The following is a 19,939-nucleotide window of genomic DNA, read 5'->3' as shown; positions in this document are numbered from 1 at the left end:
GGCCGCCTGGCTCCTTTCCGGGGTCCCGGGGTCCCTGCGTCCAGGAGGGCGCCGAGGGGACCCGGAGTTTCCAGGACTGCCACACCTCATCTCGGATCTCCCCCGGGGCACCTGCCCCTGCTAGCTAACCTGTTTGTTGGCTTTGCCCAGAGGTGCATCTGCTGCCACCCTCTCTCCCAGGGGACTGCGATGCCCTCTGCTCCACAGCCCTGAGCCCAACTCTTGGGAGAGGCAGCTCTGCGCAGGCGAATGGGAGGAGCTTCTTGCAACCCTCCTTCCCCCACCAGGGTCACACGGGAGAGGGTAGACAGTGGGCACAGGTGGCAGGATACCACAGTCCCCAGACAGAAAAACAGCCCTCTTGATCAAGTGTTGAATCTGGCCCATCCATTTGGAAGGTGGACCCTGCCAAATTTGAGAGCCACAGTTCCAGTCCTGGAGCTAGCAGCTTCTTCTGGGTTTTCCATATATGGGTGCAGGGTTTCAAGCCCTTAGACCATCCTTTGCTGGTCAACAGGGGGCTGCATTGGAGGTGGAGTAACTGGGACTTGCACTCATAGAATGCCAGCACGGCAGGCTGAAGATTAGCATGCTATACCACCACAGCAGACCCCAGAAATTTCTTTAAAAAGAAAAAAGTGAACTGCTGAAGTTCCAACAGTTCCAACTGTGGTTCCAACCTGTAACCTCAGGTGCTGACAAATGTCTACACCCCCATCAGAACACCTGCACCTCCAGTGACTGCCAGTGCTGGCTTATGAAAACCTGCACCAGTGTTGTCAGCCCTAGGGAGAGGATTATGTGCCTGTTCTCCCTCCTGAGTGGTCCTCGGTACAGGGCCTGCAGCCCCCCAGGTGAGCAGCAAGGTCCTCCAGCCCCAATTTGTCCCATGTCCCTCAGCCTTGACCTTCCCCAGGGCACAGCGCAGGGCCTGTCCCCCACATACCTCCTCTCCCAGCCAGGCATGAAGTCAGCCACCTCCAGCGTGCCCATGCCCCGTGGGAGTGAGGTCCGGTTCACCTCTGAAGGATGAGGCAATGAGTGAACACGTGACTTCCTTTCCTCCAGCTGCCATTAGGAAGCTCCACCCTGGATGGCCCCAAGGGCGGCTTCTCCCGCAGGTCTGGAGGCTGCGATCCAGGACTGAGGTGTGGGCAAGGTCTCGTGTCCTCTGCTCTGTCTGGGGGCTCGTGGGCGGTGCTCGGCTGGCGACTCACTCCAACTCTGCCTGTCTCCCCAGGTGTTCCTGCGTCACTCGGAGGGTTTTCCCTTTCTTCCTCTAAGCCAGGGACATTTGGAGATTTAAAACATCATCTTCCCGCCTACAATCTTCCTAATTTAAAATTCCGTCTGCTAGGGCCTGGCGCGGTAGCCTAGCATCTAAAATCCTCATCTTGGACGCACAGGGATCCCATGTGGGCGCCGGTTCTAATCCTGGCAGCCCCGCTTCCCATCCAGCTCCCTGCTTGTGGCCAGATTGACTTTTAAATATTCAACCAGTCCGGCATTCCTGGCGCACAACTCATGTTGTCATGGCTTATCTCCTTTATGCATTGCTGTTTTGCTCATTAAAAATTTTTCTCATAGAAATTATCTTTCCCATTAATATCCTTAAGGAGTATTCACCAAGTTTTCTTTGCATTATGTTTGTTTTTTAAAGCAGGGTAATACTAGTTTCCCAAAACAGATTGGGAAACACTCCCTGTTCTATGTCCTGGAAAAGACTACATAATTGATATTCATTCTCCTTGGTAACAGGTCTTCAGTGAACTTATCTGTGCCTAGAGGTTTCCTTTTCAGGATTTTCAAACAATTCATGTCTGTTCAAATAACCTGTCTTACATCAGGTGAGTTGCAGTAATGTAGGCAGCTGTCAGTCTCATCAGTCTCAGTTTGTTAATAGCTCTTCCATTGTTGTTCTGCTTCAAGTCTACTGAGCCTTGGTATCTTCATTCCCTTCTTTTTCTTGCTTTATATTATTTCTTTATATATTTATATATATTTGCATTTTTAAAAAAGACATGTCTATTGGAAAAGCAGGCTTATAGAGAGGAGACAGAGAGGAAGATCGTCCATCTGCTGGTTCACTCCCCAAATAGCCACAACAGCCAGAGCTTCCTCCAGGTCTCCGACATGGGTGCAGGGACCCAAGAACTTGAGCCATCCTGTGCTGCTTTCCCAGGTCTTAAGCAAAACGAGCCAGAGAGGATGTGGAGCAGCCAGGATATAAACCAGAGCCACAGGCAGAGGTTTAGCCCACTATGCTACAGCACTGGCTGATATTTCTCATCTTTTTAGGGGTTCGGAAGTGGGAGCCCTGAGTACTAATCTGAGGCTTTTCCTTTTGCCTGTTGATGAAATAAATGAGAATCAGAGAGCTTCCACTCATGAGTTCACTCCCCAAATGACCCAAACTGGGTCAGGCTCAAGCAGAGGGCAAGAAACCCAATGTAGGTGTCCCAGGTGGCCATGACACAGCAACTCGGCCATCGCCGCACATGAGAGGAAGCTGGCATTGAGAGGATCCAGGACCTGAACTCAGGTACTCCTGCGTAAGATACACGCACCCCTAATTTAACCACTGGGCCCAACGTCTGCTGGTCTTTAATATTCTTCCAGAGTTTGCATTTCATGCTATAAATTTAGCCCAACCTATCACTGCTTTAGTTGTATTTCACAAACTGCGCTATCCTTTATTTTCACTTCCATTTGGTTCTGTGTTAAACTTTCGTGAGATTTCCTCTTAACTCATTGATTATACTAAAGTATGGAATTCAGTCTCCTGGGAGATTTTTCCTGCCATCTTTGTTATTGATGTTCACTTTCATTACACGTCACCACAGAATAGTTTTCCAAATTTTTTCAATGTGGTTTTTACAGCCCATGGTTAATGTTGGTATATGTTGTTAGCACTTGCAAGTGTTTTTTTCCGTCCTTACATGGCTTATCGTATAAATGTCAATGAACTCCTGCTGACTGTAATGCTGAGTTAAGTCTCTGATGATCCCATGGTTAGTTCTATAGATTGGTAATCCTCAACTATGGTTATGAATCTATATTTTCATTCACTTTTTCCTTCATTTTCTTCATACATGCATGATTATTTCACTGCTGTCCCTTTCTTCATTGTATAATGCCTGTCTCTGGGTATTTATTTTTGCTCTGCAATCTACCTTACCTGCTTTTATTTTTCTTTAAAGATTTTTTAATTGGAAAGGCAGATTTACAGAAGAGGAGAAACAAAAAGATCTTCCATCCGCTGGTCCACTACCCAAGTGGCCGCAATGGCCAGAGCTGCGCCGATCCAAAGCCAGGAGCCAGGAGCTTCTTCCTGGTCTCACACACATGCATACAGAGTTCCAAGGCTTTGGTCATCTTCTACTGCTTTCCCAGACCACAAGCAGGGTGCTGGATGGCAAGCAGAGCAGCTGGGATTAGAACCCATACACATATAGGATCCTGGCAGTTACAAGGCAAGGACTTAGCCAGTAGGCCACCATGCTGGACCCATTTGCTTTCCTTTAAAACTTAATGTTTACCTGAGATACATTTTATTTTCACTTTCCTGTACTATATTTGAAGTGAGTTTCTTGAGGAGAGCACACAGTTGGGTCATATTTCTTAATCCATTCTGCCAATATCTGTTTTTTAAGAATTCCCTTGTACCCTTAATGCTCTTTTAAAGACTTATTTATTTATTGGGAAGTCAGATATAACAGAGAGGAGGGTAGCTTTCGAATAGCTGTGTGTGTATCTTCCGATATCTTGTTGTAGTCTACTGTCATTTTATTAATTTGCGTGAAATGTAGAGAGCATACATTCCCATATATTTGTTCAGTTTTCCTTCTCCATAATGTCTTAGAATCACTGTGAGTAGGGTTATAACTTCCCCAACTAGCAAACATTTAGAAACCATAGGAAAGTCTATTTATTCATATTTTTGCTTTTTTTTTTTCTTTTTGGTGTTTCAATTTTCCTTCATCATTTTCTGTTTATATAATCTCATTTACCCTTTACCCATTTTTTTTTTTGAAAGGCAGAGTTACAGAGAATGGAAGAGTCAAAGATCTTCCATCTGCTGGTTCACTCCCCAGATGGCTACAGCAGACATGGCTGGGCCAGGCCAAAGTCGGGATCCCGGAACTTCATCCAGGTCTCCCACATGTTAGTAGAACACACACACTTGGACATCCTACCGTTATTTCCCCAAGTGTGTTAACAAGGAGTTGGATCAGAAGTGGAGCAACTAGGACTCCAACTGGAGCTCATACAGGACACGAACATCCAGCAGCTAAACCTGCTGTGCCACCATGCCCTTTAGGGTAGTCTGCTAACTCATCCTTTGGTCTCTCTGAACACATCTTGCCCATCTGTGTGTATTCCAAAACGAACACATCAAAAAAGAGATGGCAATGCCACCTCAAAAACACGGCCAGAGCTAATGGAACATAAAAGATTGTGGGAATGGGTTTTGCAACTTATCTGTGAGGCAATAGGGTGAGAAAAGTCTGCAGGAGAAATGAGGCATATCCTACCTTTTCAAAATGCGTTTGTGGAAGAGTTGTGAAAATGAGTGGAATAAATCAGGGTTAAGAACATAGAGCAGAGAAAGACTCAAGAAAACACCCAACTGCCCTTCCTCCTCAGGCACTTCACTACGAATTTTTTTTTCTCAACTCAATGTCAGTCTAACACTCAGGTTCTAGCCCAATATACTGCTAACTTTAGATTAGCAAACAGATGAAAATAATTTCTTGAGCTGATATACATCTTGAGACCTCATGCCAGTAAAATCAGAATGAAAATACTGGTGTGACTATGCTGTACACAGAAGCCCTTACTTGACAGACCCCTTCCCCACAACCCGCTTTGATCCCCAGTACACAGGAGAGGCCACTGGGAGAGAGCTTTTTACAATCTTTAGATGGGTAATTATAGGTCTCTAATTTGCATTTTCTGGTTCTTCATCAAGCATCTTGGTTCTCATCAAGTCTTAGACCCCACCTCTTCTCCAATCACCGTGGCTCCTTTCCCTTCTTCTAGAGAAAAGAATGGGAGTTGTTCTTTATTCCAGGGACATATTTGAAATACCATAACTCTTCCCATTTCAGTGGCCACTGGAGTAAAAGCAGTGAAGGAAAATGCTGACCTCAGGTTTGAGAATGCTCTACATGATGAGGAACTCTTTCCAGATCCAAGACATCCACAAGCTTAAGAAAAAGAATGAGCACATCATGATTTTAGTTGGCTTTCTCTTTTAATCAAAAACAAACTTTGTTACATAGTTCTCAAGAAAGGTTCAACTATTTTTTAGCCACAGACTTCAACCAGGCAAAAGGACACAGAAAGCCACAAAGGAACTAAGGGAGCTTCAGCTGCCCAGCTTTCCCGAAAGCAAAAGCTCAGAGTGGCTCCTCTCTGGGTTCTGGCACAGTTGCATTCCTGTGCCTTTAGGAGAGGGGACAGAGCTGGAAAACACCACCACCCAATCTGTCCCCGCTACCTCAGTCGCTTCTTGCTCCCTGCACTCTGCAGCCCACTAGGTCTGCCTCATTTAGAGGCATTCACATGTCCAATGCAGGAAACAGAAGCCAGTATTTGGAGGAAGTCTGCCAACACTGTGTTGAGCCTTCTAACCAATCTAAGTCCGTGTCCCATCAGTAACAGGCAGCCCAGGCAACAGCGTGGGGTTCATCCCTTTCTCTCCAGCTGTCACAGAGCTGGCCTCTACCAGGACTCCTCAGTTCCCATCCCAACCGACCCCTTCACTACAGAAGGCTTCCTGGGTCCTTGAAAAACAAACCTACCAAGTCTATTCATCCAAGAATAGGCTGGAAGACAATTCTGAAAGCAACGATCCAGCCAGAGGTTACCTAATCAAAATGGATCTAAAAAGTGCCAAAAATAAAGTGAATAATCATATACACTGATATTGTTTTATTGAGTCATACACAAGTAAACCATTTCAGTTGATGCAGTTCAGAATTTCCCTGTTTTGAGCACACATGAGTTAAGAAAGCAAAGACTCCAAAAAAAATGATCTCTAAATATCATTAGGCATTGATCACAGGTGTTCTCATCCATTTCAGAAAAAAAAATCACCAGCACACAGCACTTAGGAGGATGGTGTCACATCTGTCACCCTGAAAGCTGGAATGTCATGACTCAAAGAAAGCCTTTTAAAACTTTAAACAAAGTTGACAGAAAGCAAATGAAGGCTTTCTTTTCCTCCTTCTTAGATTTTTGTGTCAAGTGTTTATTGCAGCCCCTAAGCTATGCTAGGCCTTTGGTTAAAATTAAGTCTTAAGGACATATTATGTAACTTCTTGTCCATAGAACAGTAATGAACTATTAAGCCTAGTCTCACTTGAAATAACATGGAAATAAGAAAAAAGCCCCCTCACACAGCAGAGCAAAGGTAAGGAAGAAACCTATAACTGCTGCCAGGTAGGCAAGGTCACTTGGAATTCAGAGCTGGAAGAACAAATCTAGCCCAACTCCCCCTCATTTTGCAGATAAGGCAACTGAGGCCCAGAGACAGTGAACAATGACTTGCCCAAGGTCACACATCAAATTGGTGGCAGAGCAAACAGGAGTGCAACTGTCTGGTTTAGCCCAGAGCCTTCAATCAGATTCAAATACCGGCCCTAGAGTTACTGAGAGAGCTTCCTAAATAAATTGTGTGAAAACCAGCCACATCAATAAACAGAAATGATTGTCTTCACCAAATGTCTTCAGTCCTTCCCATATTTAAGAAAAGGAATAGAGCTTCACTCATCCATTCAAATCTGATGTTAAAATCCCTGAAAACATCAGCAGTAACATTAGCTATTCCTCGGGGCAGGATATCAGACCCTCAATTCCCATAAAGGCACCTAAAGGTCAAAAGTATCTAAGGAGGATGAAGGCCAGAAGGCAGAGTTTAAAAGGGGACAAAACAAAACAAAAACGGCCCTCTCGTTTCCCAAGGTTTTCTGTTACATGTGTTGTGGGTGTGTTGGCTGGTGTCCTATAGGCTATCAATACTTACGTAGGAACCCCCGGGACCCCAGCTCTCGTGTGATCTGTACTGAACGGGAAGCAATGCAACCTCTCAAAGCCTTCCTCTAAACTAGAGAACCAGGACTAAGACTGACTTCTCTTTACCTCAACTAGCTGAACCTTGGCAAGACCCAGGAAGCATTCTGCACCATGTCAAGTGTCAGTGCCATAAAGTTCTTTCCAACACATCACAGGAAAGCGTTCTGGGACTTGTACCACAACCTGAACTTGTGTTTTCACAAAAAGTCTAGTAAGTAAGTTTGGTTATCTGGTTTCCTCGCCCAAGCAGAAGTAATACATTATAAAGGGAAGAAGCGAATATTAAAGAGAGACACACTAACAACCATACACGAAGGAGTAGCTGCTGGGAAGGAGGAAGACTCGGAGGAAGAAAGGAAATTAAAAAGACCAAAGTTTCAGGGCCCGGCATGGTGGCCTAGTGGCTAAAGTCTTTGCCTTGAATGCACTGGGATCACATGTGGACACCGGTTCTAATCCCGGCAGCTCCACTTCCCATCCGGCTCCCTGACTGTGGCTGGGGAAGGCAGTCAAGGACAGCCCAAAGCCTTGGGTCCCTGCACCTGCGTGGGACATTGGAAGAGCTTCTGGCTTTGGCTCAGCACAGCTCTGGCCATTGCAGCCACTTGGAGAGTGAATCATCGGACGGAAGATCTTCCTCTCTGTCTCTCCTCTTCTCTGTATATATCTGATTTTGCAATTAAAAAAAAAAAAAGACCAAAATTTCAAAGCAGAACAGTCTGGGACCACTCAATAAAGACAAACAGTTCTGCCCTGTCTTAGCAACCCCCAGAGTCCATGTACAGAAAGAAGCAGGATCACCATTGTATCCTCCCATGTACATATTAAGTAACCTTATCAACAGATGATTAGGAAAAAGTTTGTTCCTTAAATAAGGCAAGTTTCAATCATGTGGAAATTTCTCATCCACCCTGACACCAGACAAACAACACAAGCAACCCAGCAGCACCAGAGGCAGAGCTGCAGATTCGGCCGCTGTTTCCATGGTATGTTAGAACAACAAAAATGACCTGGTCACCAAGGGGAAAACAAAAAGGACTGCAAAGGCTCTCATGTCTATTTCCCAATATCTTGCCAAGGAGGATTTAATTATCTGCAGCAATAAAGGTCCTGCCTTTAGAAGGAGAAAAAGGGCATTTCCTCCATTATCCACTAGTCTCTGACAAGGCCTGCCTACAAGAGTTAACTGACTTGACATGCACTATGTTTTTATATAATCAATACCTCAATAACCCAAACTCACTACTATCTTCATTTGCTATCATTAAATATAGCAATGATAAAGAGAACTCTAGAAATGATCAAGATAAGAAACTCCACCTCCTTCAGAGGGAAAAATCTGCTTCTTCCAAAAGGCTTTCAAAAAGGGTCTGACCTAATCCGACTTGGCATCAAAAGGGTTTGACCTAATCCGACTTGGCATCAAATGGTTTGTCAGGCAGTGCCCACCAAAGCAGCAGCAGAAACATTTCAGTTTCTACTTTTTAGTCTCCACAGATAATTAAGGAGCATTTAACATTTTCCTTTCCCAGATGTTCACAGTCAAACTGATACCTGCAATATCTTCCCACAATTAGCAATAAACGTTTAAAATCTGATGATTTCTCATTTGGAAGACAGAACATTTTAAACTTTGAGATACAACACAGTTAACGCTGTGTAAAGTGTAGTCAGGTATTTCAAGGATGGTTAACTTTAAGCTAGACCATTCAATCTACAAACCAGTACTGTTTACAAAAGAAATGGGACAGGGGACCTATTCAATGGTTAGGGAAATATAAAGGAGCTGTTCCTGGAAATGCAAGACTATATACGACTGGTTATCATTATCTCTGTATACCCAGGGAGTAAACAATAAAAACCAAGATACCTTGTAGCCCAAAAAAGAATCTACTCCCTGGAAAATAAAGGCAATACCATCAAGGATTCACTTTGATATTACATTGAAAGGCACCGACAAAAGTAGAATGGGTCTAGTGTACTGGCTATATTTGATTCATCTCTCATTCGGCTTACACTGGAATTCAACATTCAGAAGGTCTTTGAGATATGAGTTAGAGAAAACGTACCCAGAACCATATCCTGATAATAAATGATTTTTGAGAATGTGGAAATTGTTTTATCCTTAAAGCAGACACAAAAGTGTAAACCTAGGGAAATTCTTCTGTCTTCTCATCAAAGGTGACCACATCTAAGAAACAAACACAATTTAAGAACCACGCTATAAAACATAGCTGATCATGATACCTCGGTGTTTCCTCAACAGCATGTGCCTCAATCTAGATATTATAACAAGCAATAACTAGAAAAACTTCTATATTTTATGGCTCTTAGTAGAAAGAAACCAAGACTGGTGGCTTGGTTAAAAAAATATTTCTTAGCAAATATTTCCCACATACTTTCAACAGATGAATAAACATGAAAACTTTCCTTAAATTAGGAAGAGATAATGGATGGTACCATCACGCGGTTAAGGTTTTAATCAAAGAGTCTGGATTAAAATGTCACTCTAGGACTCGCTCCTCTCATTCCTATTCTTCATTCAGTAAAATGGACCTAAAGAGAAAATTTCTAGAGAAGTTATCTTTTAACACTTCTGTCAAGAAAACTTAAAACACTATAAACCTTTACAGATGAAAACTAGGTCTTTACTGAAAATACTTGAGTACTCAAAGAGTACAAATGAATTCATAGAGAAGCTTTTAAAAAACTGTGTAGCCTGCATAAGCAAACTCAGTGGCAGAACTTAGAGAATGGTCCTATTAAGGAGACCTTCCAAGCAAGCACAAGACTTGTTCGTGTCAGTTGACATAAAAAGGATTATTATACATAAGTGTTTCTATGGCTCAAATCTATAACACACTTTAAATAGTAAGTTTACAATGACCCTCCACACAAACAGAAAAAGCATCTGAAAGATAATCCTTGATTCATTTCACACTGTTTTTTTCTGTAGATCATCTATCACATAGACAACCAGACCTATTGTTTGCTATAGCAAATAAAAGTTAAAAAAAATAACCAACTCTATGCCTAATACACAATGGGAAAGTCCTGGTAGAGTGTAAGAAGCAAACCAGAGCTGCCCAATAGAGCTGGCTGTTGCCTGTCACTTAATAAAAGGTGTCTTGCCACTGAGATTGGCTTCAAAAGTGCAAAAGAAAAAAATTTAAAAATCAAACCTAGAATTCAACTTTGTATGTTGATTCAGTTTTATTTATGCTACTATCTAGGTAAAAAGCATACATATTGTGTCTGTGGTACAGTTAATACATCTGCAACTTTTCTACTTCAAATTCTCTATACAAAGTCACTGCCAATTGATATGATCATTGATGGCAAAGGGCTTAGAATAACCAAAAGGTATAAAAAAGTTTGCAGTCTTGCCCCAAGATACAAAAACTGAATTTTAAACAATATCATAACATACATGATTTAAACAGTATATGAAAAAAAGTCACACATCAAATCAAGTACAAAAATATCCAAACTACCTAGTATGAACTGTATGTAATGTCTCCATTATTCTGCACAGTATTTAACACAGAATTTGCCAGTTTCCAAAATATTCATTATTTAAGCACTGTCACCTTTGCAGAACAGTGAGATACTATGTTGAGTGACACTGCTTTTAGTGTTTTAAAAAATACAAAACTTTTCCCTATGAATTAATGAAGGAAAAGAAATTACTTTTCCAGGCAAAAGTAGACAAACACATCTACTGTTTAATGGGGGAAAAGTATACTTTCTGATAGTCGTCTAATAGGGATAACAAATGTAATTTTAAATGACATTTTTGTCCAGTAATTTTAAGCAATTCTTAATATACATCCAGATTAGTCTTTCACCTTATTAAGATAAAACTGAGCTGCAAGACAACCAGAATTGAAATCACTTTCACTAGTTCCAAAAAATATTTTAGATAAAAGGTTATAATACATCACTATTTTATTTGTTAAATACAGAGTAAAGTTGCTCTTGGTAAAATTAACTCACCCACATGGCACAATATTTTGGAGTAAAGTTTGTCCAACAATAACAATTTGCACACAAAATAAAACAGGTGAATTAACTTTGAGCACTCCTCTGCCTTTAAAATCAGCAATATTGAATTTATTGTGTAGAGTAACACACACATCAGTGTTCTGCATATAAAAAACACTCTAAGACATTTTAAAGGGCTAAATTTTCCAGCACTGGAATGACTCTTTCATACACAACTGGTAAAGATTTAGTAAGAATGTGTTTTCCTGATTTTCAAGCTCTGAGACATGCCTGAAAAGTTCTAAATTGGAAAAAAAAATTGTTTTAATCCAGTTTCTGTCTGCTAGGAGCAAGGTAGCAAACACATTTTTTCCACCCTTTATGAAAAGATAAAGCAGAACAAAGGTGAAACATATCTTCAGATAATAAACAGGATTGCATTTTACAGTCCACCATCCTGATACTGTTAAGGGCCCTGCAGTGATCCACCTCAGTCTAAGGGCTGTGGGTCTGCAATGGGCATGGTGTGCAGAACTTCATCCAGGAGCTGCAGCGCCCTATGCAAGTGGATCTCGATCCAACAAGGCGTTTCTTTGATACTCTGTCGTGGGTAATCAGGTCCCCAGCCTTTCACAAAACTCATCCTGAGGATGCATAAGCGCCGAAGGTCATCAACACCAATGCCAGCAGCAGCTGACAGACCTAAGGAAAAGACGTGGAAGCACGATGTCAGGACAGGGTTACCTCTTCCCAGACTCCCCACATTCTTATAAACAAAGTGACCGGCTTTCTTTACTTCATTGTCCTTAGCATTTAACTTTTCTGCCAAAAAGCCAAGAGGTAACTGTGGCTCTGCATGTTTTCAGTAGAGTTACATAAGTCTTCTGATTAAAGCAAGTTTACACTCCACATTTGTCTTCCAGCTAAAACGAATTATAAAGTAAATTAACATAATCCAACAACACCCCATCTAGTTTTTTTTTCTTTAAAAGAGGAGGTGAAGGGATAAGGAACTGTCTTTTAGAGGTGCTGCAGGTTCACAGGTTGGTTCTAAGAACCTTTTTATCTGTCTAAGCAGCTTAGTTCAGAGTACATCATGACTAGTAAGACAATCTTCCTGGTTCCACTAAGACCTCTTGCACAACCCAACTGATATCTGTCTCTTAATTCTACAGTGTGACAAAGATACATACAATCATTCAATGTGATGGGGAGGGAAGTAGATGAAAATAAGAAACTCAATAATATAGTCATGGATTCTTTAGTAAAAACATGTTCATAATATTGAAACGAGCAGATTGCTTGATGCCCATATTTTCTAGAAAATCAAACCCTCTAAATGAATGTCTTATCTACCTCTACACTGTAAACTCCTGAACAGAAGTCACAATGAAGACTCACATCTAATTTTCACATACAATCATATAGTCAATCTTCATTTATCAATATTACAATGAAACTAATGGGAGGAATTTTCATGTACTGTAGAGAAACCTGCAGGGCCACTGCAGTTTTCTTAGCCAGTGTGATTTGCTTACCACACTGAAGAGGTTAAGAACAGGGGTTGAATGAATCACTAGTTATGCCTTCAGACGTGGAAGATGGGTGCCACGTGTTTCCATCATAAAAGTCTATAGTCAGGAGTTTAACTCTGCAGTAAAAAATTCCCCATCAGTGTGAAACCTGGCACACAGTTCAATTCTACCACCCTATAATTTTAAAAAATCTACAATTTTATAAATATACCACCCTCACTTTTCTCCCCAAGTTTAGCACACTTAAAAAAAAAAAAACGGAGAGGTGTCCAATTCTGAAATGGAAGTATGCTTCCATTACTAGAGTAAGTCAAGCACTTCAGTGATTATAACCCCACCCTACTGAGGCAGGAATTACACTAAGCATCAACAACAAAAAAGGGCCACATTACGATGTACTGCAACACCCACTTTCTCCTTTATCCCATACTCCCTTTTTGATACAAAAGAATGAAAATAGGATTGTAATAAAGAGTAACTATTACAATTTTTAAAAAAGAAAACATATTTTCAAAAACATTATCACCATAGTAAAAGGAACTTTAATTCTGTTTCTCTTTAAACTAACTAATTAACTGAGTGAATTAAAATGAAATACCATATATTACGCTTTAAAACAAAGGGAAAGCATACTTACTGATAGCTGGAGCTATTCCACCCACAGAGCCTGGGCCAGGGATGTTTCCTGCCACAGCTGCCGCCTGGGCGGCTGCCGCAGCTTGCGCCGTAGCTGCCTGTTGCTGCATCTGTCGATGACACTGACGCAAATCAAATACCTGTTCAAAAAAAAAGGTCTAAGTTTAATGTTATGAATCTATCAGCAAAGATTCTATTTGCCAAAAATCAATGTACAATTTACTTAAGACTTACAAGTTTATTTTACTTAACTCTCATAAAAATTGGAATTTTAAATTTTCACACAGACTGCAATCAGTACAAAACTAGTTAAGGAAGGTGGCTTGGAGCTCACCAAGAAGTGTACTTCCCTGTTAGAATGACCCTTCATGCCACATGCCTCTGATCTTTTATCGGGATCAGTGTGCGCCAGCTGGCATCCCTGGGAAAACCCACTGGGTTAAGTAGTACTAGACAAGTCATCCCACTCCTGAAAGTTGAACTGCTAAGTTTCAAAAGACTGGAATCACGTGACCAACATTTAACATTCTTTACCACTTCTATTTGGAAGAGTGTGACAAACAACATTGTGGCGATACCAGAAGACACCCACAATTTTAGAGAAGTATTCTTCAGTACATATGAGCAAAATGACATGATGTCTAGGACTTTAAGAAACAAAGTGAAAGGGATCTATGTCAATATAAAATCTTAATGATTTTTATTTGAAGGGTTTATGGAACTTCATTAAACTACTTTCTCTGTACTATTCTACATGTTTTAAAATGCTTATAATTTTAAAAGAAAAATTGTCAATAATAAGCATTTTTGTATGACTTATTGTTTTTGGTCTCCCTGTAGCATTATTCTTTCAGGACGAGTTAAGAAGTTCATAAGTAAATCCAGGACTATTTTTTTTTTAAAGATTTATTTATTTTTATTGGAAAGGCAGATATACAGAGAGGAGGAGAGACAAAGAGGAAGATCTTCTGTCTGATGATTCACTCCCCAAATGGCCGCCACAGCCAGTGAGGAGTCAATCCAAAGCCAGAAGCCAGGAGCTTCTTCCAGGTCTCCTACACGGGTGCAGGGTCCCAAGGCTTTAGGCCATCCTCAGCTGCTTTCCCAGGCCACAAGCAGGGAGCTGGATGGGAAGCGGGGATGCCGGGATTAGAACCAGTGCCCATATGGGATCGCAGCGCACGCAAGGTAAGGACTTTAGCCACTAGGCTATTGCAATGGGCCCCCAGTATTCTCTTTCAACCTAGCCAAGGACTGGGATAGTAAAGAAGAGGTTGTCTTCTACTTTTATGTTCATACGAGTATTAGAATTCTCTCTGAATAAGCTACAAGTCAGGCATAATAATTCACATCATATTTTTTCTTTGGAAGAAAAAATTAGCCCAGAATAACATTTGCTTATATTTAAAATTTTTAAAAACACCTTTGGAGGCAGGCATGTAGTGCCACAGTTAAAACACTGGTTAGGACACATGTGTCCCCTATCTGAGTGTGTGGGCTTATGTACTGGCTTCAACTAAATTCTTGTTCATGTACAGCATGGAAGGAGCAAGTGATCATGGTTGAGGTAGTTGAGTACCACCCACCCACCTGGGAGGCTCAGATAGTTCTCGACTCCCAGGCGTCTGGGAAGAAAGCCATCAGATGGGAGCTATCCTCTAACCCCCATGCTCTCGAGTAAAATATGTAAATTTAAGTTTTTTTAATTTGTCAAAACAATGGAAAATAAATCAAAGAATGAATGCCCTTCCACTTGATGATATTCAACATCTTTGGGATACAAACTGAATTTTTAGATGCTTAAAAAAATTCTGATTGTCTTCAACCATAAAAATTTACAGTAGTAAAAGACTCTCCCCAAAAGAAATGCACTTCTCCACTCAAGTGCCCATCTCCTCAAAAGCAAGCACTAATGAATGAACAACACTTAAAGCCATCCTATAATTTGATATACAATCTGTATCACTACATCCTAAAAGATTCCAGGACTGAAGGCATGATGAAGTCAGATTGTGGAAATCAGTGGAATCACAATTCCACAGTGCCTGGAAAAGAAACTGCTACTTTCTCAAGAATCTATTCCAGTTGATGAATCGACACTGACAACATTATCACCCGAAGTCCACAGTTTACACTAGGATTCACTCCTGGCATTGTGTATTCCAAGGGTTTGGACAATCTATGACATATGGAACATCAAAACAGAACAGTTTCACTGTCCTGTGATTTTTTAGAACTAGCAATTGTTACTGCAGTATTGTTTGGCTAAATTAATAAAATGATTATTACTAATTTTAAGTTACTCAAGGGAAAAACTAAAGGAAGACAGTAAATATGGGCAAAATGCTGATAAGTGTTTTAATTGCTCTGTTTAAAAGTTTCACATTAAAAAATATTCTGTAACTGAACTGCAACTGAAAATAAATACTGGATTTGCAATTGAAGGCAACAGAGCAACTAAATTTTGTGATTAAACATTTGTTTTTATTAGTTGTATTACAAGCAATGGCCTGAGAATACGTGGTAGGATACAGGTATTTCAACTATTTACAAGAGCTGACAACACAGACAGTTAGGATGAATGAAGAATCTGAAATTAAAAATATATTTATGGGGCACCAGTGTGGTAACCTAGTGGCTAGAATCCTCGCCTTGCAACTGCCAGGATCCCATGTGCGCGCTGGTTCATGTCCCAGCTGCTCCACTTCACTTCCAGCTCCCTCTTGATGCCTTGCAAGGCAGTGAAGGAATGCCCAAGGCCTTAACCCTGAACCCACATGGGAAACCCAGGAGAGACTACAGGCTCCTGGCTTTGGATTGGCTCAGTTCTGGGTATTATGGATACTTGGGGAAGTGAACCAGTAAATGGGAGATCTTTCTCTCTCTTTTCTCTGTAAAACTTGACTTTCCAATAAAAATAAAAATAAATCAAACTTTATAAATATCTTATATAGATATATATGGTAATCATTTAGCCTAGCAGTTAAAACAGCTGTTAAAACACGCACATCCTGTATTGAAGTCCTAGGTTTGATAGCTGGCTGTGGCTTCCTGCTAATGCAGACTCTGGAGGCAGTGATAATGGCTGAATAAAGTAGACTCCTGCCACTAATGTGGGAGATCTGGATTAAGTTCCAGACTCTCAGCATCAATCTCACCCAGATCTGATCATTGTCAACATTTAGGGAAGCAATCAGTAGATAGTTTTTCCTGTCTTCTCCCTGTCTCTCAAATATACAAATTACAAACACACACACACACACACACACACACACACACACACACACACACACACACATTTTCTCTTTCAAAAATACAAGTAAAACTAAAATTAGTTGAATATGTAAAAGTGAAACTACTTCAAGCATCTCATTTCTCACATTTAAAAGCTACTAATTTTAGAATATCCTCCTTTAAAATTCTGAGGTTTGGTAAGTGTAAAACTGATGACTCTTTTACCAATCTCACATCAATGAGATACAAATTTGGGGGTTCACTCAACACTTTCAAAAGTTCACATATTATTCTAAATCATTTAATACTATTCTATAAAAAAAACTTTCAAAACAAAATTACATTTACAGAAAGAAATACTTAACAAATTGGTTAATATAACACAAAGGCAGGGCAGCAATCAAAGCAGACAGGTGATCATGCCATCAAAAAAATGCTCCTAAGAATGTGTTCTCTGCTGAAAACGATTTTTTATTATGTAATAGATCTTTTATTCCTATCTCCATTTCACTTCTTAAACCAACAAATAGAACTTTGCAAGACTCAAATACTCATAAACATTGTAACTAACCTTTATATAAGCACTTGGGTAGATCTTATGAACCGCATCTCCAGGTGCACGCCCAGCTTCTCTGTCTAGGTAGTAACTCTGCACAAAGACCGCATGGTCGCTAAGGCACCTGACCCAAACGTCACCTTCACCTTTACATTCCAACTGCACACCTTTTCCTATGTGTAACCTTAGGAAGAAAAAAGGAATCACACTTCATCTTGGTACGTATTAAGAGTAAAGTTCAGTTTACACAGCATGTTTAATGTTGAAAAACTGAATAGAGAAAGGATATCATTCAACACTTGAGCCAAAAGATTGATGCTGCTAAATGTAATGCCTTACATTTCTTCCTTTTCTTTTCATATTAATAAAAGTAAGAAAACTAAGGCTATGGCTAACACTACTCACAGGTGGCTATTTAAACAAACTGGAATTTAAAACTCAATCACATCAGCCTTTTTATAAGAACGCATTATTTATATGTGACTAGTGGCTACTGGACTAAATAGCACATATATAAATTAATTCCCTCATCACAGAAAATAATATTAGCAGGCACTGGGTTAGACAATGTTACTTCTTAAAAACACAATGTAAGTAATAAAAACTAAGAGCATAATGCTTACATATATAGCATGTCTTTACAGAATTGAGCTCATACAGTAGTTAAAACTGCTTAAGGTCATCTTAAGCATTTCTACTTCATGACTCATTAACATCTAAACGGCTACATTTTATCATGATTTATTTAACCATCTCCCTTTTATTTTCAATTTTTCAACATCACAAGCAGCACTTCCAGAAACAATTATTCTCATGTCATTTCCTTTCAACAGGTTTGTAAAAAGTTGTGAACGCAGAAAATAAAAATTAGCCTTCAAACTGGATTCTAAAAAAACTAGTTATTCAAAGCACAGAAAACACAATTCCCTAAAAAAGTCAAAGCCATACTTTATCATTTTGTGATAAGTACAAATCAGCAATTAAATGGAACATATTCAAATTCTACATATATAACACGTAGAACTTATACAATGTACATGGAAAAAAAAATCCCAAATAAAAGATAATGCACTATGCTCAGTTTTTAACTATCTAACTATAAAATCAATACCTTGCTCTCTCAATGGCTTCTGTCCTGTGAACATTGGAGAGTTGACCCAAGCAAAAGCGATCTCCTCCTGAAGGGTCCACGTATCCATCAACAGTAACAATAGGGCAGCTTGAAGGAACCTTAAATGTCTCTCCTACCTGAACATCCATTTCAAAGTAAGCAATCGAACACCAATATTCAGGAGCTGTAAAAAATAAATGGGAAAGAACATACACTCAAGATATTAGGTTTTTGCTACACACACACACACAAAGGCTTTTTATTTAAAAAAAAAAATGTGGGAACGGGAGAACAACATTAAAAGTCTCCCAAAAAGGGTCCAGTGTGGTAGTCTAGTGGCTGGAGGCCTTGCCTTGCACACATCAGGATTCCATTTAGGTAACAGTTCTAACCCCAGCAGCCCCACTTCCCGTTCAACTCCCTGATTGTGGGCTGGGAAAGCAGTGAACAGCCCAAAGCCTTGGGACCCTGCACCCACATGGAAGACCCAGAAGAGGCTCAGAGTTCCTGGCTTCAGATCGGTTCAGTTCCAGCCATTGCAGCCACTTAGGGAGTGAATCAATGGACGGAAGATCTTACTCTCTCTCTCTATTTCACTTTCCAACAAAAATAAATCCTTTTTTTAAAAAAGTATCCAAAAGAACTGGATTAAAAGCACTGATAATGTGGCCATAGTGAATAAAACCATGGCATCCCATATGGATGCCAGTTCATGTCCCAGCTGTTTCATTTTTTTCTTTCTTTATTTAAAGATTTATTTATTTTTATTGGAAAGACAGATACACAGAGAGAAGAAGAGACGGAAAAATATCTTCCATCTGCTGCTTCACTGCTTCAGTGGCTGCAATGCCAGGGTTAAGCTCATCCAAAGCCAGGAGCCAGGAGCGTCTCTCAGGGCACCCTCGCCACTGCAGCGTCCCAAGGCTTTCAGTTGTGCTCCACTGTTTCTCCAGGCTCAAGCAGGGAGCTAGAAGGGAAGTGGAGCAGCCAGGACACGAACTGGCACCCAATGGGATATCAGGACTGCAAGGCGAGGATTTAACCAGTAGGCCATTAAACTGCACCTCTCCACTTCTGATCCAGCTCCCTGTTAACAACCTAGGAAAAGCAGCAGAACCTGGTCCAAACATTTTGCACTCTCATATATGAAGGAGATCCAGATGAAGTTCCCGGCTCCTGGTTTCAGCCTGGTCCAGCACTGGCTGTAGTGACCATATGGGGAATGAATTAGAGGATGGATAATCTTTGTCTCTTCTTTATCTTTGTAATGCTTTCAAAATAAATTAATACTTAAAAAAAAAAAAAAAAGAACTGCAGTAATCCAGGGCTTCCACGTCGGTGGCAGAGGGCCAAGCAATTGAGTCAACATCTGCTGTGTTCCAGGATTCTCATTAACAGGAAGCTGGATCAGAAGCAGAACTCAACCTCAGGAACTCCAACCCCAAGCAGCAATGTAGCCCAATGTACCAAAACAACTTTTCTAAGTCATCTTCAAAATCTAGAATTTAGTTTGCTTTTTTTTTTAATTTCAATTACAATTCTTTTTATGACAGTTTCATAGGCTCTGGGATCCCCCTCAACCCCTCCCCCGTGCCCTCCTCTCATGGTGGATTCTTCCACCTTGTTGCAGTATTACAGTTCAAATCCAGTCATGATTCCTTCATGTGCAAGCATGTACCATGCATAGAGTCCAGCATCTTATTGTCCAGATAAATGCAATAGTTTCTTAGGGATCCCATCTCTGGTCTGAAAGCAGAGCTGCCTCAAGTACCAAGTCAACTGAGAATCTAAAATAAATAAATT

At 40.6% G+C, this 19,939-nt stretch overlaps 1 protein-coding gene and 1 long non-coding RNA gene across 9 annotated transcripts in view; both read right to left on the bottom strand.

Annotated features, from left to right (window-relative positions):
- Positions 1-4,645: 4,645 nt before the first annotated feature.
- Positions 4,646-7,502, bottom strand: LOC121159686. Its single transcript, XR_005884406.1, has 2 exons — positions 5,150-7,502; positions 4,646-5,039 (listed from the first exon to the last, which is right to left on the bottom strand). It is a non-coding gene; the product is annotated as an uncharacterized LOC121159686 (long non-coding RNA).
- Positions 7,503-9,048: 1,546 nt separating this feature from the next.
- The window catches only part of SMAD4 (SMAD family member 4), a 50,794-nt gene continuing 39,903 nt past the window's right edge, over positions 9,049-19,939 (bottom strand). For 6 of the 8 annotated variants that reach the window (XM_040985007.1, XM_040985008.1, XM_040985009.1 and 3 more), the window contains 4 exons: positions 18,137-18,320; positions 17,041-17,209; positions 13,237-13,375; positions 9,049-11,766 (listed from right to left, as the gene is read on the bottom strand). In XM_040985007.1, the coding sequence (XP_040840941.1) occupies positions 11,555-11,766; positions 13,237-13,375; positions 17,041-17,209; positions 18,137-18,320 (704 nt within the window). In that variant the 3' untranslated portion in view covers positions 9,049-11,554. Of the gene's footprint in view, positions 11,767-11,929; positions 12,716-13,236; positions 13,376-17,040; positions 17,210-18,136; positions 18,321-19,939 lie in introns of those variants that run through there. The other 2 variants (XR_005884405.1, XM_040985011.1) reach the window with 2 other exon arrangements.

This window comes from Ochotona curzoniae, unplaced genomic scaffold (assembly GCF_017591425.1).
Source record: "Ochotona curzoniae isolate NIBS_2020 unplaced genomic scaffold, NIBS_Ocur_1.0 contig_43, whole genome shotgun sequence".
NCBI lineage: Eukaryota > Metazoa > Chordata > Mammalia > Lagomorpha > Ochotonidae > Ochotona > Ochotona curzoniae.
The sequence above is the reverse complement of the archived record's forward strand: the minus strand, read 5'-3'. Positions and strand labels throughout refer to the sequence as shown.